The sequence below is a fragment of the Anas platyrhynchos genome, chromosome 15, assembly GCF_047663525.1.
Source record: "Anas platyrhynchos isolate ZD024472 breed Pekin duck chromosome 15, IASCAAS_PekinDuck_T2T, whole genome shotgun sequence".
Taxonomy (NCBI): domain Eukaryota; kingdom Metazoa; phylum Chordata; class Aves; order Anseriformes; family Anatidae; genus Anas; species Anas platyrhynchos.
The window spans coordinates 6632410-6652139 of record NC_092601.1 but is presented as its reverse complement, the minus strand read 5'-3'; the positions used below and the strand labels follow the sequence as shown (position 1 = coordinate 6652139).

General features: G+C 39.2%; 1 protein-coding gene across 5 annotated transcripts; it reads right to left on the bottom strand.

The window, feature by feature from the left end:
* Nucleotides 1-1932: 1932 nt before the first annotated feature.
* Nucleotides 1933-14919, bottom strand: METTL22 (methyltransferase 22, Kin17 lysine). 5 transcript variants are annotated; one of them, XM_027469045.3, is made up of 11 exons: nt 14800-14919; nt 13885-14230; nt 11669-12019; nt 11239-11279; nt 11010-11154; nt 10465-10536; nt 9844-9897; nt 8611-8691; nt 7499-7601; nt 6546-6714; nt 1933-5029 (listed from the first exon to the last, which is right to left on the bottom strand). In XM_027469045.3, the coding sequence occupies exons 2-11, from the start codon at nt 14012-14014 to the stop codon at nt 4994-4996; spliced, it is 1182 nt and encodes a 393-aa protein (XP_027324846.3). In that variant the 5' UTR covers nt 14015-14230; nt 14800-14919; the 3' UTR covers nt 1933-4993. The 5 variants fall into 5 exon arrangements, with proteins under 5 accessions (XP_027324846.3, XP_071879766.1, XP_071879767.1 ...); XM_072023665.1 differs by having other exon boundaries at nt 14448-14859; XM_072023666.1 differs by having other exon boundaries at nt 14474-14859.
* Between the last annotated feature and the right edge of the window lie 4811 nt (nt 14920-19730).

The window sequence follows — 19730 nt, the reverse complement described above, 5'->3', positions numbered from 1 at the left end:
TTCAGAAGCAGCAAGATGGATGTTTATAACGTCATTTAATACTGCAAGGTCGCTGCTAACGTACACTTAAGGTTTTCCAAAACCAACTCCAGTCATTTTTATTGTTGCGAAACAATCGATTTCACAATTTACTCCGAGCACATTGTGCTACCCCACTGGAGACAGTCCAGCATTACGTTGGCTCTCTAAGGAAAGATGCTGGAGTCCGCTGGCTTATTGATCTTTACATGAAACAGAGTACAAATCTCCAGCTCACAAAATTTTGTTCAGTTTTCATGAAGATGTCCACCACAATGGAAAAAAAAAAACACTGCAAAACAGAAATGCAACCATAAGAATGGAGGAAAAAAAATTAAAATAACAGGCAGCCGTGAGGGATAGACCCTCAAGTCTCTGGTGAAAACACAAACCAAGTGGAACCAGTGGTGCACGTGAAAGTTCACCAGAACAGTCAAGTTAAAACAACAAAGAGCTGATCTCATGAAATTTAGCTGCTATAACTTGGAGCTCCACTTTAAGCTCTGATTTTCTAACCAATGACAAGTTCCTAGCACAGACAAGACCTTATGTCCGCTACTTCCTAAAATGTTGCCTGAGAATCCCAAACTGCTGGAGGCAGCATCCTAAAAGTACTGTTAAAAAGTTAGTAATTACACACTGCCTTTCTTGTGATTATTTCCACAGTCATTTCATCTCTAACACACATACATCTGCAAGTCAGCAGAAGTGCAGAACTGTTACACAAACCCACAATACTGTTAAAACAGAAAAGAACAGAGTGTTTAACAACAAGGGTGTTTAACAAGCTGCAAAATGTTTTGACTCAAAGTGTTGCACAGCAGATGGAGCTGCAAGTATGATGTATGAATAGCCACCTACACGTGAGAACTGAGTTAATAAACATCTACATGTATAATGCCTCTAATAAAGTGATTATCTCACATAACTTTTCTTTCTAATACAAAAAGACACACTGAAGTTTACTTTTCCAAACAGAAGTTCACAACAGAGCTGCTGAGTTTCATGTTGACAAAGAATGAAAAGAAACACTACCAACTTGCAGGGCTCATTCAAACGTCACATCAAAGTTCTTCTTTTGACCAGTATCTAGAATTGTCATCTGCATTCCTCCTAAGAGAGAAGGACAGGGATGCTAGGCATCTTCATTCAAGGATGGGGACCAAGGACAGGCGTATTATTTCAAAACAGATGAGGGACAGAAGAAAAATCAGTTTGTTTCCAACCAAAATCCTACCAGAAGATCGTATCTACCACTACGCTGCTTCCCAACAGAAGCAGGACACTGCTCCCTCACCAGAAGCACTGCCCTGCAGGGGTTGTGCAGGCTGCCCTCCACCCTCACCATGTGTTTGGCTGACCAGCCAGAAGCGGAGGTGTCCCAGGAGCAGACCACCTTTACTTAGCTGAGGAGTAAGGCGGTTTTCTGTGTGAAACCTTTCCAATCTCAACTCCACAGAAGAGTAGAAACATTTGGTGCTGAAATGGGTGACACAGACTAGGAACATTTACTGGTTTGCAAATAAAAAAAGAAACCTTTCTATTTTCCTACTCATTACAAGGTGTTTAAAAAGAAATGTATGAGTAAGCCAGCAGAGCTTTTAAGTGTTTGACAATAAAATGTGCAAACTCTTTCCTTGTAGCTCTCAAGTCCAAGACAATCCAAACTGATGCTGAATACTTTTGACTTTTCTGTAGGACCTGAAAGCCACATGCAATTTATACTGGAGTGCTGTCCACACACCAGTACACTCTCCTGCCCCCAGCGTATTTTCTCTTTTATGATTTTAGAATCATGGCAAACTGCGTCTAACACACAGCAAAAAATCACTTATAAGACAGGACTGGCAAAAATCAAAGAACATTACCTGTTGGAATTTTTCAGAATTCAGATGCACCAACCCACAAGCACACCATTTTTAAGAAAATCATGCTTTATTAGGAGAAAAACACAACACCATCTTGATCATATACATACAGGTAACATGCCAGAAGTATTATCATTTTAGGCACTAACTTGATTTCCAGTCATGATCTGTATGCTTAACACCAAGCAATTTTCCACTTTTAATCATCCTAACAATCAAGGTGTAAATTCATGTGATGAATTCAAAAAAAATATGACCATGTCTGACCTATTTAAAGAGCAATTAAGAACAAAATTGAAAAGGTCCTCACTAAGTATCCTTAAGTAGCAGCAGCCAGTTCCCTGGCAGGTCAGCCTATACTTCTCTCTCATTTATATTGCAAAGCCAAGGCATTCTAACACTCTTTGCAATTCTTGTGTTCTTAGAATTACTGCCTGTTTTTGACTATTCCTTATCATTAGTGATGTGTCACATCCAAATTTGCAAGCTGACCGGAGACCTCAGTCACTGATCCCCCAAAGAAGTTGTTTCCCTTCAACAGAAAGATTAGTTTTATGTCTTTAGGAGGAAATTCTATTCCAGCTTGCTTCCCAAGCAGCAGTGATGTTCGTATTTACTCAAACAAAGACACAGGTGTATGTGTGTGTGTCTGTGTGTATATATATATATATATGTATTTATTTATTTATTTTCAGATGCTAATTTAAGCCAGTTGTGGTAAAGTGACTGAATTCTATGTTGAACAGATTTCGAGTACCCCCCTACCTGGATGAATTTCCGTTGATAATTCCAAAGGAGTTCAGAATTCCCATGCAAGTAAAACTCTTCTTTAACTACATACAACATTTCACATCAGTTCACACTCATCTCTTGCTATAACCTTCAGAAAATCACTAGTTAAATGAGCAGCTACATTAAAAACAGTTTTCTTCAGTTAATTTGTCACAGTTAATATCACTGCAAAACAAACTTCGGTTTAACCCCAGTAGGCAGCTCAGCACCACACAGCTGCTCTCTCCCTCCCCCACGTGGATGGGTGACGGAACTGGAAACGTTAACATGAAAAAATCCATGGTTCGACACAAATACTGTTTAATAGGTAAAGCAAAAGCTGCGTGCACAAGCAAAGCAAAACAAGGACTCCTTCACTGCTTCCCCCTGGTGTTCAGCCATTTCCAGGACAGCTGGGATTCACCACGTGTAACGGCAACTCGGGAAGACAAACACGGTACCTCCAAACATCCCTCCCACCTCCTTCTTTCCCCTAGCTTTTATTCCTGTGCACACCACCATGCGGTATGGAGCATGGCTTTGGTTAGCTGCACTCAGCAGTCCCGGCTGCGTCCCCTTCCCTTCCTACTCACCAGCAGGGCAGCATGAGAAACAGAGATGACCTTGATGCTGTGTAATCACTGCACAGCCACGTCTAGAACATCAGTGTGCTATCAATACTGTTTTCATCACAAATCCAAAACATAGCACAAGCTACTATGAAGAAAATTACCTCTACCCCAGACAAAACAGGTAAAATATCCACCCCTCATTCCACACCATTTACATTATGCTCAGGTCCCACCTTATCCAGTATGTGCTCACTGATCACTATCCTTCAACTCATACCCACGTATCGTTCCCTTAGTCTATGAACCACCCCTGTGAAATGTCCATAAACTGCCCACAGAGTTCATTTAGTCTATGGCTTAGGTTCTAACTGTTCAGATGCTCATTTAGGACAGTGGAGGTGGCATGCTGCCAAAACCACTATGCACCAAAACCCAGAACTCTGGTTTCGGAATCTTTGGATTAAAATAGAGGGTTTTGTTTGTTTGTTTTATCATTCAGCTTTAAATGAGGGTTCTGAGAGAGTTCTACAATAATCTAGGCAGGTATACGCCAACATAACGTATTTTTTACTTTGGCTATACTCAAAGGAAAGGGCCATCTTCATCTAATGACCTTTCACCTCGTTAAACAATATGAAAAATAGAACAGGTATGTCTTCATGTAGATGAGCATTAAGGTTATGAAATAATTGACCTAAACCAACCAAACTAAACCAAATGTAGAACAGACTTCCAAGAAGACAACCAGATGCTTCTAATGTAATGTATGCACACTCCCACGAGTCATGGGCTGCGACAGCTTTATCATAACATTTAGCATTCTTGTAATGCTAAAGAATCCAGTAGGCACAAGAATTTGAGTGACAGTGTACATATGGCAAGTGATATAAACACGATAGGACACGTAACATTTACAGTAAGTACAAATACTGTGAACTTTGGTTTCATTAGTAACTCAGGAGAGATCCAGTAAGTATGTTGTACTTCAATCCAAAAGCTAAGGCACTGATAGCCCCTCATGGGCAAGACATTGTGGGTCACCTCCTTCTCCCCTGCCTCACGTGTATACATTCTGAATTCTGGCTTTTAAAGAGGGGGAGGTCACATCACATGGCACCTTCCTATCCTCAACCTGGCGAGCACGGAATAGCTTAAAATGCCAGCAGGACAATATGGCTCCGAGACCCATGTGGAACATTTTTAGAGGCTCAGACTAAATGCATCTTGTCTCTTTTCAGTTGAGACAGTTGCCCTAACTAGCATGATTTATGCAAACCAAAACCAAAGAACTACGTTTCATAAACAGACTGTTTAAAGAAAAGTTCATGACAGAGGACTGTTTCACAAGTGTCCATAAATACATATAATAACGTGCAACTCAGGATAAGACTGAGAACAGTGTCCAAGTTCAGAAAACCCAAGGGGAATATGCATGACATCTGCAAATCAGCCACACAAAACAAGGTTAAATACCTCTTTGTCAGAATCTAAAACCTAAGCCATCAGTCCCGGAGAGCTGACAGTACCGTGTCACAGCCAGCTTCTCATCCAGCACGTACTCGGAAGATCAACATTAACCAGCTTCATAACGGAAGCAAAGAAACCATGTCCTAAGTGCCAAAACAAAAACTTATTGAGGTAACGCAAATCTGCGTGGAATTACTTTCTGAGAACTCAGTTCCAGCAGGATTTTTTCTTTAATAAACATTGAAAAAAAAAGGTCATTGTCCTTAGATAAATATCTTCTATTTTCTTATGTCCCTGTCACGTTAGCTGGTCAGCAGTAATCTTCCACAATTCCTATAGGAGAAAAAATATTTATAGTTAATTTCTCAGGCCAGCAGACTGTTATATGATAATGTTAAACATGCACACTTTAACACAACTTTTAAGACACACTCTACAGTCAATCCAACTCTCTAGTCTCTTAGAATGACCACCAAATTGTCCTTGAGACAGCAACAGAACTGAGTCCTTTATTCCTGCAGCATGGATTTTATTATTATTATTATTTTATAATAATAAATAGTATAATTCATGTAGTTTCTTAAAATTTTTTCATTGGTCTACATAATTTTCTGCAGCATTTTGACTGAGAATCTTGCTCTTTTTCTTAGCCTGCGTTTACAAATGCTTCCAATAATGCCAATAAAGATACAACTGAAAAAGTACTTGATGTACTGAGGAATCAAGGTCCCACAAGTGCATGTTTTATCCACACACACACATTTCTCAATCCACTGTACAACAAAGATGAAAAACAGAGCACTTCATTTTTGTAGAACAAATCAGTATAAGCTTTGCCTGTCATATAAAGATTAGTAATCAGACTATCATATACTCATCACCATGACATCTTGAATTGTGGCAGTGTACTTCACAATATAAAAACATGCATGTGTTTTAAAAAATGCATTTATTTCAAAGACCAGTAGCAACCTTCCATAGAAAGTGTGCAGGGAACGAGTTTACACATTTAGATATAACCTGTATTATATTTTTACACTTGTAAAAGTTGTTATAAATCATATGTGCAAAACTTGGTACCTGAAGGTGTCAGCACCAACTAGAAAAATAAATCAATCTCACAAAACAACTCTGGTCCCCAGAATCTTACTATGCACACATACTGTAGTAGACAAAGCAATAGCAGGTTGACTACATGGTAATAGATTTGCAATCCACTATAAGACTTGCAAATTCTCCCAAAAGGTCAGTTAATTTGTATCACTATAGAAGCTAGCAAGCTACTAGCTAGCCTGCACAATATTCATAAGAGAAGACAACTGAGGAAAAAAAAATAGAGAGAGAGAACCATGAATGCTTGGAATGTAATTAGAAAACCAGAAATAACGTATCTGATACATTTCTGAATACCAGAAGTTTACTACTAATCAACTTCTTCATAGGTATTAGAATATTATTACCTTAACCCTGAGCTGAGAAAGGAATTATGAAAACTATAAAATGAAAGCTCTTTTACAAGCAAATAAATGAAAGGAGATATTGGTCCATTTTCTAGTCAATCGCAACACATGTATTTTACAAAGTAATGGAAATTGCACTCATTTCCTCAGAAGTTAAGACACAATCTAAGCCATTGTATTGCTCCATAATAGCAAAGGGCACGTTATGTCAATTTAGTATAGATTATGTAAGCACGGACAAGAATTATTTTAAAATAATAAACAGATAAATGGAAATAAGAAGGTAATATTTATTCTCCTGTTCTTACTTCATATTAAGTAAACAGCTAAAATCTAATTTGAGATTATTAGCCCAACACATTACATTTATTTTAATGAATGCCACTTACCAACTGCTCGATCCGTTCATAACTGAGAAACTGGCAGAAATCAGGCTTAATGGGCTCCACAATATATTTCATTTTTCCATCCTGAAGATTCTCCAGATCATTTAGAGTATTTCTAAAGTGGCTGTAGGCTTCGCATGTAATATCCATATGTCTTAAAGTGAAGTTCAGTCTGGCAAAAAAATATTTAATTTAAAACCTTTCTCCTATACTGGTTTCTTAAAGAGTTATGTGACTTTCCTCAGCTAATGGCAAATGTGGGTCTTCTCAGTGTAATTAACTCTCACAGTCAAAGAAGTAACCCCTGCTGCCCCCAAAAAGCTGATGAGACATGCTATCAATAAGCCAGGAAGTTTTGGATGAAGCTCTCCATTGATTTTAGTGCATTTTGCCTCAAAATCACTAATTTAGCTTCTGGGAGAAACGCTTTGCAACACATCATATGAATAGCTACTGCTTACACATCTTTACACATGGACTATGTATACATTACTTCATGAACAGACTACAACATGTGAGTACTCAAAAACATACAAAGATTCCTTCAAAGAAAACACAAGAGAAATTGTTATGGAGGGACGGAGGCTGGGAGATTATGTCCTCATTCTAAGCTCCTTCACTCTACTCGACACTTCAGTCCATGACCTCCTAAATACACAGCACACTTTACACACAGTACACACCAAGTACTGCAGATCACACTAGCCAACTATTTACCTGTATTTGCACAGAGGTTATCTATCTGATGCAAGACACAAGTAAGATCACAAAAGCCAAACTGTTCTGGAAGTAAAATTCTGAACTGATAAAAATTAAGTAAGTATAAAACCAAATGCATTTACTGCAGCCTTTGATCAACCAATTCAATAATCATAAAACAACCTTCAAGTAAATCAGGGGTTTCTTCCAAATAAAGGTAAGCATGTAAAATTTTAGTGCTTCTTGGTAATACTTGCCTCTTTTCTATTGCTAGGAAAACTGTGCAAGATTTTTTCAAGTTGTGTGTGATTCTATACAGCGTTCTGAACAAGGCATCTGTCAGGTCATCATCATAGAACACTACAGGAAAAAGAGCACAGAGTATGTACATTTAAGAGTAGTACTTACTTGAATCTCAGGCATGAAACAACAACAAACCTTAATTAGATCATTCTAATCAAATAAGTGATTATTTGAGCTTTTTATAAGTCATTATTTTAGCTAAATCCTAAAGTATTATATTTTTAATGGCAACAACTGACCCTATATCGATATCCACTGCTGCTCTTTATGTCAGACCTTAAAGATTTCTCTTCTGTCTATGGCAATCCCTTCCGTCAGACAACTTACAAAACTTTAACAAAAACTCCCTCATCCTGGAAATATCTTACTGCAAAGCTAAAAAAGGCATGATATCACAGTGTATAGGGCCACCTTTAGTTAATAATAAGAATAAAAAAAAGCAGTAAATTATACCACTATGAGCGTATCTTTTTGGAAGGCAGTTTTCCAATATCTTTCAATATCATAACTACAAATAATCCTCCTTTACTTAAATATTAAAAGAAGTTTTTCTATACAGATAAGCTAGCTCATCTTTTTTCTTTCCATTAAGCAAGAATGGAAAATAAGTGAAAAATGTCAGAAGGGACACACTCTCAGGGTAAGTACAATGCTTGAGACTTCTTTTCCACATTACAGTATACGTGATTTTGGCCATCAATCTTTATTTGTATAGAGGTTATCTGAAGAAAGACAAAGGTAGGACAACAACACTTTACTCTTTTTTTTCTGAAAGTCAATTTCATCACTTATGTGTGATTATGTTCTCTGAGTAATTTATTTAGTTACAGAAAATTACCACATAAAACGAAAGAAAAGGTTAGTGGATGTTTTCAGTGTCTCTTCTCCTATTGATAATTCAGATTGTAAATATAATTGTTTAAAAAAAAATAAAGAAAAGAACATGTGGCAGAGGTTTGACAAATTATGTAGGGATCTGATCTGTTAGATTTCAAAAGCAAAATAGGCATGGTTATGTTATTTACTCGTGTTTGATGTAAAAAGCTTACTGTTCACATTTCCATACCATCAGCTGCCATTATCACAGTGCAGTGGTCATGCAAATCAGCAATCTCTTCTTCAGACCAGCTAAAAAGAGCTTCCGGATCTGTAACAACAAAGATGACTTTGGTGTACAGGGTTAACTGGCTCAAGTGTTTGATAGACTTAAAAAACAAACAATCAAACATTTTAACTCCTCTGCTCATCTGCTACTCAGCAAGCAGAGCATCCCACTACAGGGAAATCACAGCCTCCGTTTGTTCCCTAAGTTCCCTGCAGTCCTTTGCTTTCTGTGCCATATGTCCAGTCCTCTCAGGATCGATTGGCACGAGTAAGTTTTCCTTGACATAAGAATTTACAACCAATTACTACCCTGTAGGAAGATCACAGATTTAACTAGAAAACAAATGCATTTTCATGCAAAATTTGATTAGGATTCCTGCTTAGTTATGCTTTCTAGAATTTAGACCTGGTTAAAATTTAGATGTTCTCTCTGATGGTCTGAAGATCACACAGCCTTTTCAACTAGCGGTATTAAATGCTGTCATTTCATGAAAATTTCTAAGGTCCTAGAGAGGCTTTTGAAAGTGTAAAGGATGATTTTTACTTCCCTACTTAGTTGTTCTATTTTTCTAATCATTACATCGAACTACTACAGTTAAGTGATACCAAAACCTAAAAAGCAAGGCAGGATTCATACACCTAAGTGCTATAATTTTGTGTTGACCTTAAATCTCTTTTACAAAAGGTCGATATTTGTTACTACTAGACAGCTTTACTGATCTGCTTTACTACTGTTAATTGCACTTTTAAAAATACTCACATTAACTGCCTTTTTTATTAAAAGTAGCAAACTGTATTCTCTTTCCAAATATGTAAAATATAACACATTCATCCCTACATTTGGAGAAAAGATTTACACACCTTCAAGAGATCTTCTGTCCTCCCCCCCACCTTTCATTGTTTTGTATGCAAGCCATCATAAGCAACACAATACCATCACATCACAATCTGGATTATACAAATCCACGTCATTGTACTTGGATTTTGTTATCACCACATAATGACACACTGTATTTGCACTTCTGAATTTTGATCTCACTAAGCAAAGGACAACCACTATTCACCTATCCTCGACCTATCAGTAATCCTTTTCTTACTCATTAGCTAGCTGACTACATAAACAGTGCAGTGAACTTTTCTTGATGGATTTGAGAGGAAAAAAAATCATCACAAAGGACCCGTTACAACTACCTACCAGTGCAGAATTCGTCTTTCAGCCAGTCAAGTTCCTTTACTTTAATTTCTCCTCCTGTGGGTGAAGAAAGACCACAACAGTCACAAACAGCCCTTCAGCCAGTGCTGCAACAAGTGATAAAGACATATTATGAGGACACATGAAACAAATAAGGTTGAACATCAAATCATTTACTTTACAAAACCAGTTACCCCTGACAAAAGGAATGTAAGAAGAACTTAAAGATCAGAAACACCCCACTTTCTCTTCTACATATCTCAGCTGCAAAATATTTCTCAGAGTTCCACCTCTGTCATTTACACTCTGTTTACATGACCCTTGGCACCTAGACATCTGTGATCCTCCAAGTACCTCAGTGAAACTAACACAATGACTACAACCACAGCTTGTCTTAACTGCTGACCAAAGAAAGATCAAGTATTTTGCTCTTTTCCAAAGGAAGCTGTCCCATTATGGACCACATATAGATTTCTTCCATCTTTCTAAATGAGTGACTTTTAACTAAGACAGAAGTTTAATTTTACATGTAAACACGCCACATTGCCAATGACTTAAATTGTTTAATCCCAAAGGAATTCCACAGATAGGCAATAGTACAAGTATTGACTGCACAGCACTTACCTCCTGGCTCCATCAAATGTTTGTTTAATGCAACATTTTGTTCACACATGGCCAGGAGATCGTCACCAACATCTGGAAAGAAGCAATGACAATATTCAAAATAAGATTATTTTACATGTGCTGTGTGTGTCCCTAACCTCTCAGACTAACTCTCTAAATTTCTGTCAAGCTGATGAGATTACGGAAAATTCAGAGCAACTCTCTCCCTTGCTAACTGCTTCCCTAGCATTCTTCTTGCTTGTGTCTTTCAGTACTAAGCTCTGAGTCATCCTTGAATAATGACATTAGGTTGCTGTACTTTAACAGGCAAACTATCCTGAACTCACAGCAACATACTGTTTTTTTAAATGCTTGCACCTAGAAATATTACTGCTTTTTCATCCTGTTGTGAAAGTTATTGCTACTTTTCAATGAACACAATTTTATACACATTGATAACAAATTATTAATTAAAAAAAAAGAATAGATGAGGATGAAAATCCCAGGATGAAAATACTGCTTTGTGGAGTTTCATGAAAATATTTCATTAAAAGCAAGTGCCTTACCTGTGCAATAAACTCTGCTGGCAACTGTTCCCATGATAATGCTTGTAACTCCAGTGCCAGCTCCAAGCTCTAGTACTGTGCAACACCTGAACATGTCCCGTTTAAACAGAACGTAGTCAGCAAGAAGAAAAGCTGCACGCCAGACCTTCAGATAAGAGATGCAGTTACACTGGGCACATTCTGAAGCACAATCCATGAACAGCAAGATAATACAAGGTACAATACCTACTTGTTTTCCAACATCTTCTAAGGGGGTTGCCATAGTATGCTCTGAGAAAATGGAGAAGGAGCAGAAATAATTGTTTTAAAACATTGTTCAAATCAAGCTCCATATGAAGTAGCAAATTTGAAAAGTCAGTTCATGCTTCCCTTTTAAATCTAGAACTAACCACTGTTCATTTTAAATAGTAATGCTAGATAATGCAGAAGACCCCACTCTAGTGAAGTAGGACCATTCCCCTATGGTATGCTACTGCCCAAATCACTTCTGGAGAAAAGCAGTTTGTTTTTAAAATACTTACAATATCACAGTATTATGTTTGGTTTATTATCTCCTTTCACTTAACTACTTTTGTTTAATTTATAAGAGCTATTTTTCTTTTGTTTTACCCAAACAGATACTTATCCCATTTCTCCTTGAACATAAGCTTGCTATTTACCTATTTTAACAACATCAGTGCAAGTGCATTCTTGTTCTTCGTCTTCAAAATCATCTTCTTTCCCTTTCATCAGAATTACAGGATATACCCTATCCCTTGAAAGATCCTCTGCCTCTAAATCAGAAGTGCTTCGAGGTCTTCTGACCACTTCCAAGTCTCCATCATCATCCAGCAGAGCTTCTAGTCCTTCAGTATTCGATTCCCTTTCATTTTTTAGATTATTCCTGTCCTTGTCACACAGTTCATCTCCACTGCTGTACTGGTGTTCTCTTTCAGCTGTAGATTCTCTTCCAGATTTCTCAGATGCCGAATTGTCTGTGTTCCAAAGGAGTTTGAAATGCGACAGGAATACTGCAAGAACACAGAGCAGGAGGAAGAAGAATATGAAGATTAGCACTAGGTAAGAACAGAATCTGTAGGCCAATTTCCAGATGCATGACATTTTGATATGCATTTCATGTATTATAAAAATATAGAAGATTGCAAATCATACAGGTATATTGAAATATAGTTCTATTTGCTAGGAAGAAGTATTTCTGCTACTAAGTTCTGTCACGGTAGGAATAAATGAAGCACTTCCACAGTCTACTGGTTGACTCAACATCTACTCTGTCAAGTTTATGTTTTCACCTGATATAATAACACCTCTTTTAGCAACTGGGAAAAGGAATGTTTTTTTTACATTCTTCAAGAGAACTTCTGCTGAGACAAGCTTAAACCAAGTTGAAAGAAGAATTAATATCATAAATTACGATTTGTATCTTTATGTTGATTTAATTCCTGTTTTAAAAGAAACTAACATGTTCTAGTAAAAAGTAAACAGAATTACTTTTACTATTTAAAAAGTCTTTTGAGATTCACCTAACTTTTTACCTTGAAATCAGCTTAAAGCAGAATGAGACAACACAAATAGGCAATCTATCTCGTATCAGCTTAGGCTGAACATACTGACATGCTACCACTTTTTTTTTTTTTTTTTTAAGCAAGAACATGACCAGTGAAAAAGGTCAATACCAGCAGGATTCTAAGAATTTCTTACAATTGTTTTTATTCTTATCAAAGGGAAACCAATTGCCACTATTGCTTTCAACAGCTCCACAGTGTATGAAGTTCTATTGTCACATTTGTTAAGTTAAAGCTGTCACACTACAATCCAGTTCTGACCTGGAAAATTCCTTTATTTCAGAGTACACAGCACTGACTCTCATTTTGTTGTGTTGAAAGGATCTTCACATCACAGCAAATGAATGCTAGTCATTGTGACAACACATCACAGCATTAACTACCTGATTTTGAGCTGATCAAGGTCATAATTAGTTTCTACTTCCTTGGAAAGCCTTTTGACCCTCTTGTCTCTTATATATATATTTTTTTTACATTAGCATGCACTAGAATAACTGCAAGATTTTTTTATTTGTAAAGTCTCAACTAGGTTTGAAAAACAATTAACACTTTTGTCACAGCACAAGAGATACTTTTCTGCAGAACATTTTAGTAACAGCTTCAAAGTCATTTTCCCTGACAACCTTACAGAAGCCCACAAACTGGCAGAGGCATTCATTTGTCGATTCATTTCCACTATGGCCTTGACTCTTCAAATTATACAAGCCATTGCTAATGTGAGTCCATTGCTATACTGAGTTTTGTCATTGCTTTTTTTTTTTAAACAAACATATAAACAAACAAACAAATAAATAAATAAGCTGTTAGGTTGCTCTGGAACAAATGGTAAATCATCACTTAAAAATTTTATAGAAATCATGAATAATTATCTTTTTATTTTAAGCGATAATATTTAAAACCAATAGCTTCTCAGCTTTAGTCTACATGCAAGAAACATCCTAACTTTTTAACATGATTCCCAAGGTGCTGTCCTGAGATTACAGATAAATAAAATTAAGCCATCATGAAGGTTAATGGGGTTACTTCTCAGAAAGTAACTTGTGTTTTTTTTTTTTGTTTGTTTTTTTTTTGTTTTTTTTTTTTTAACATGGGTTGTCTACAAATTCCACATTAATAGTTTTAATTTATGTATTTAATTTCACAAGGACAATCCAGTTAGCCCTCTTCCTAAAGACTGAGCAGGAAGCAATTCTGCTTCTAGCCGGAGCAAAATATGTACTGATTACTATCAACCATTCAAAAGAGGATTCAGCCGTTACAAAGATATTCAAATATACTTAAAATACAGTTCCATCAGTCTAAATACACATTACCTGGTTGTCCAACTGCATTCAACCGTACCATGAGATGTCTCTTGTTTGGACAGTGTATGTGAACGTCAGAAAGCACAGTGTCACTTTTGAACGTGAGGTTATCCATCTCCTTCTCTGTCACATCTCCCATGATACGCTGGTGAGAGGCACATTTACAGTAACCAGTTTCCTGTGCAGTGCTGTCACGAAGAGACCCAATAGTTTCTGTCAGTGGGCATCAGGCAGCAGCTCTGCTCGGCGAGACAACCTCACGGCGCAGGTGCTGAGAAGAGCTCATGCAAGCTGCAGTCGTGCAAGCTCCCCCATGCTCCAATACGACAGCAAGTTGTGAATCTGGATATTCAACCTAAAACCAAATACAGACAGCTTTTAGTTATATAGCGTTGTTCCAGCAGCATTTTAGAAGATTAAAATACGGTTTCACTGGACTATAAAGTTGCAACGCTTCAATGCTCTCATTAGCAATGCTCCGCTCTACCAACTGTCACCTGCAGCTTGCCGGCAGACACCACGTACTTTAGGTAGTAGAGCTGCTAATTAGCTAGTCTTAAAAACTAACACACCCATGAAAAAGCAAGTGTTAATGTACAGTTTGACAAAGCCAAGTCTTCACTGAAATGACTTTGAGCACACAGCTTGCCGATCAGGGCAGGTAAGGCACCGTGCCTGCCATCCCGGCGCTCTGTATTTCCCCTCGTTCCCTCACACCCACAGCTCCGCTGGGGCACGAGCGGGTGCCTGACCCCCCGGGCACACGGGGCGAGAGGCGCCGTTTCTTTCCCCACACGCCCCAAACCGGGCGTTTGGCGGGGGGCTCGCGAAGCGCCGCCGAGCCGCAGACGCCACCCCAGAACCGCGTCTCACGCCCTGAGGCTGCAGGCTCGGCCCTCACGGCCCCCTCCCGCCCCCCGCTACCTCCCGCAGCGCGGGCCCCGCCGCCATGGCGGAGCCGCCGGCCCCTTCCGGCGCGCAGCTGACGCGAGGCCGCGGCGGCGCTGAGGAAATGCCGGGGCCGTTCGTGCCCGCTCCCGAGCCCTGCCCGGCTCCTCACAGCAAACGCTGAGGTGGCTTCGCGCTGCGGTGTAGGCGCTGGCCCCTCGCAGGCACGCAGAGGTTCCGTAATTAGCGCTAAGCCCGAGGTGGGGTGCGGCACGCTGGCAAAAGGAGACGCCAGCAAAGTTCTGTCAGTCCCTAAAGCAGCCGCAGTGCTTAGGCAGTGAACCCACGCTCCCCACTGCCGTTAGTTACTTGGCTCAGAGCTACGCTGCCTCGCTTCATACCCAGCTCCATGCAAAACTTCACAGAACAAAACCAAAGGGGCAAGCGGGCAGAGCGCTTTGTAGCCGGAGGGTGTCAGAGCTGCTGCTGCAGTGGGGTTAGATGGAGCAACAGCCGCAGCCGTGCACTGACTGGAGGCAGGAGCTTTGCTTAACCCCAAAGTTTTCACCAGGTGTAATAAGCCGGGTAAAATAAAGAAGCCCGAGTCAGGTGTTGAGCAGGAACACTGTGCCAGAGCACTTGGGGAAACTAGTAAGAGATTTAGGCAACTTGCAGTGTTAGGCACCTGCTGACTAGCAGCTTCTATTACCCACACCTCGGGTCTAAGGGTCTGGGGCAGGCACAGCAGGGCCCAGGACAGGCTGCTCTCACCTGGCAGCCTGTGGGTGCCACATGCTGTGGTGGCCGGGCTGCCCACACCTCTGGTTCCCAGTCTCTGTGCAGCATCAGGCATAGCTATGCTCTAACTCCTATCTGGATTCTAGCTCAGTTCCTCTTCAAGGGCTTGTCAAGCTGTTCCTATCTTAACTGCTGGAGGACCTGGCTCAAAAGCAGGCATTTACATATTAATTACTTGCTATATGATACTATATACTATGATAGAGTTGCTACGCATGATCCTTGTATTTTTCTTGAGTGGGTGCTCGTAACAAAGAAAGATTTTAAAAAATCAATACTCTTAGAAAAAACTTGGAATGTAATGCAAAGTCTGTATTTTTAGACGTCTTTCTGTTTCTTGTTATTTGCATCTATTTATAAAGACTAAGAATTATTAGGAGAGTGTAGCAATCTTTCCCTGTATTTACAGTCTAAGTGGTAATGAAATGGAAAACACTGTGAGCCATTCAGACCTCTCCTTGGAGTGTCTGTGGGTGAATATCTGACAAAATGCTTCAGAGATTTGTTTTCCTTTTGTCTGGCTCCTGTGAAAGACCAGAATATTATTTGCTTCCTGTGGTGATACTCTGCCAGTTAAGTTATTACTGCAGTCTCTCTCTGCTGGCATATTCTCCACTGCTATAAAGCACTAACAACATGCAGACAAGGCAGATATTTGTCACAAAATCTTACCAGTTTGTAGTAAGAGATACTTTACTGGTGTGCAGACAAAGTTTGTAGTTTGCAGTTAAACAGTTAGGCGATTTGCTCCATTACAGAGGTGTTTTAAACACAAGAGCATATTGTATGACAAATGGAGCTGTTATAATTTATTTTCTAAAAAATGCAATTACCTTGTTTCACATAGATAATATCATTAGGCAAAGCAGGAATAGCTCATGGCTGCAGAAGGTCTTAAAGGAGCCAGTGTGGTTGCAGACATTCTAATGCAGTTGACAGCTAGCTGACAATCCAGCTGTGCAGATGCAGTTTCTGGACTACACACAAGAGGGCTTTAGCAACAAGGCAGTCCATGGATGAGTAGGAGCTGTGGGCTGGTAACAGCTGCAGGGATACACCTAAAAAAGAGGAAAGCTTCAGACCAAGAAATGCCTGTGAAGCTCTGAAGGGATGCCCCACAGCAGAAGGCAGATGGGTTCAACACTCATCCTCCCTCTCCAATGCAGCATAAAGGTTATGAGGACACGCCCCGAAGTGAGATTTTGGCTGTGTGCACTTCTGTAAGCAAAGCAGATGTGTAGTAATAACTTAGCAACCTCAACAACTCCTTGAAGTTGGTAAAGGTATTTAGTTTATAAAAACTTTACCTTTTCTGAGAGGTGTGGGAGGGAAAGCAAAGTCTGGGCTGGCCACATCTGGTGACAGAAAAATTAAAGTCATGTTTCTTCTTACATTTTCCCTGCTCTGGCTCATAATTTCTACTCCCAGCAGGACAGCTACAGTCGCTGAACTCACTACAGTTATCACTCAGAATGGCCCAACCAAAATGACCTCATCTGCATCCACTCGAAACTTCTGGCTCCCACTTCCTCCCAGTGCTGTACTTTGCCCCCGACCAGGCTACCCCTGCCAGAAGCAAAATGAAAACTAGCTGCCTTTAATTTCAATTGCCATTCTCTGCTCTTAGTCATGAACTGCTGGTGTGGAACAGCAGCATGAGTGACAATGAAACGCTCGTGAAGACAGTGCATGAAGTTCACAGGCCAAAGATGCACTGTTCCTTTCATAGGGATTATACTTGTTTTTCCCGTGTCTTAAAAATAAAAACCTTCTCTCTTTAGTAACATTGTTTGCATCTTCCCTCACCATTTTCATGGCAGTGTCTAACAATGAATCTCTTCAATTTTCAGTTGCTACAAGGCACATGAATTTGATTCTAGCTTCATTATTTGATCCTTGTAGGCAAGGATCGTCATGTTCAGTACAGCTTACAGTCTTGCTAATGTAGCTCTACTTGGTTTCTAACATAGTTACACATATTAAAAGCTCTATTTTTCCACTGCAAGTCTTGGAAATGTTTATTGCTACTCCTGCTCACAACACATATTGTGATTAGAAGAACACCAGGAATTGCCACAAGAATTTCACTCTCAAAATTCAAGCTGCCAAATTGGTTTGTTTTACAGTCACGAGGATCTCAAGAACCTGAACTGTATTTCAAATTCCTGAGATCTACTTATTTTGTAAAAGACTAAGATGCACTTCAATTTTATGTCTTCCTCGCAGCCCCATGAACTAGGAGTTTGCTTACAGAAGGCAACCCCAGAGCATCCCATTTTTGCCCAAACCTTTCATGGCCCATAGGACTGATAGGACAATGTCCTTGCAGGATGCCTTCTGAAACACCAGCACTGCTGCACGAGGTACAGAGAAGAGGAAAACCAGAGACAGCCCTGAAAAATATGTATCACGGGACAAATCTAATTGCTTAGCAATGTGTAAGAGAACAGAGCTGATTCTAAGACAGAAATAACCAGACGAATTATCACTACAAATAAATCTATCTGATCTTGTACTGTTCAGTAGTTTATCCCTGATGGCTGATGATATCTTTCCAGTACTTACTGTACTGTCTCTTTGCTTGTCTTCTTTTCTTTCATTACATGCTTAGCAGACAGAAACACATTCAGTGCTTTCATCGGGTCAGTAAAAACAAAAAATAAAACCAAAACCAAACTGAAGGCTGTCAGGAAGAAGAAATACATCGGCCCCCATCCTTTCAATCCTACTATACCAGTGCTGTTGAAAGGAGATATGTGGAATTAGTTTTCACTACTTGTTTACATCAAACGCAGCCAACTTAAACGTGCACCATAGAATGCACAGCAAAGAGAGGATAAATTATTCAGCATGTAAGAGCTATACACAAAAAAAGCACTCAAAGTAGCTGTATCTTATCTGTGCCTAAGCTTTTACTAGATCCCTAACAAATATCTGCTTAGACAAACATGGCTTGAAAAATCATCAGTCCAGTGGAAAGAGAAAAGAAGTAACAAATGGATCAGAGAATACTGTGATGCTCATCATGTGTAGTCTTTATTGTCTCTGCCTCCTACCCACTACGCATCCAACTGAGATGCAAACCTTCCCTGACCAAAGGCTTAGTGTTTGGTTTCCATAATCTTGTATGTATTAATCAGTTTAATTCAGATGTCTCCAGGCCTAGCCCCGAAGCAGGTAACGCTACGTGTCACAGCACATACCACCTGCTTTCTATCTGCCCCATTGTTCCTGCTGCAGTGCAGCCAAGACTCTCAGTTTAGCCTATATGAATTTTTTCATCATAAGATAATGTCACCTTGATACCCATTTCATTCTACCAGATTTATCAATTCTGAACTTTCTCTTTATGAACATTGCATGTCCATCTCTCTCTAGCAGCTGTTAGCTTATCTGTTTGAACTAGTAGTATAAACAAGTGCAAAGGCATATTTCATTTCAAATACAAATTACAGTGCAAATGAATGGAAAATGCATTTGTATTTTTTACTGGGGAAGCTGAAGGAATAACAAAGCCAAAGCAATAAATAAGTGAAGCTGTCCATAAACTTAACAATATGCCTATGATAAAGCATTTGCACAAAACAAAACTATCCCAACACCAAAAATAAAATCAGAACAAAGAAGAATCAAATTAATTCTGTCTAGTTTGGCCTGATGCGGAGCTCAAGGACAACTATGAACCTGCTAATGGCCTGTCTAATGGACTTGATTCTAAGCCTAAAGACATCATAAAAGGAAACAGAGGCATTTATGCTTTCAGAAATAAAAAGTCATCTTCCAGCTGCTTTCTCAATTTAAGTTAATCATGTATGAAAAATATTTAAAAACAAATTCAACTGAAACACATCAATTTACAAAGCAAAACAGTACTTCTTCATTAGAAATGTAAAAGCAAGATTCTTACTTTGATATTCCTGGTTGAAAAGATTCTTGAAATACCATCACACAAAAAGAAAGGATTTTGCTAGCACGCCTGTCAGATGAAGAATAGCTGAAGTGACACACTGTGATTTTGCAGTACTGCGACTATGGCTGGTAGAAAAGCCTGCAATGGGAGGAATAATAGAAAATTCCAAGTTCTGCGGATTCAGGGAAAGTGAAACTTCAGCTAATACACTGTTTGTGAACGCTGTTGTTATGGAGCTGAAGCAGAACCAGCAGATAGA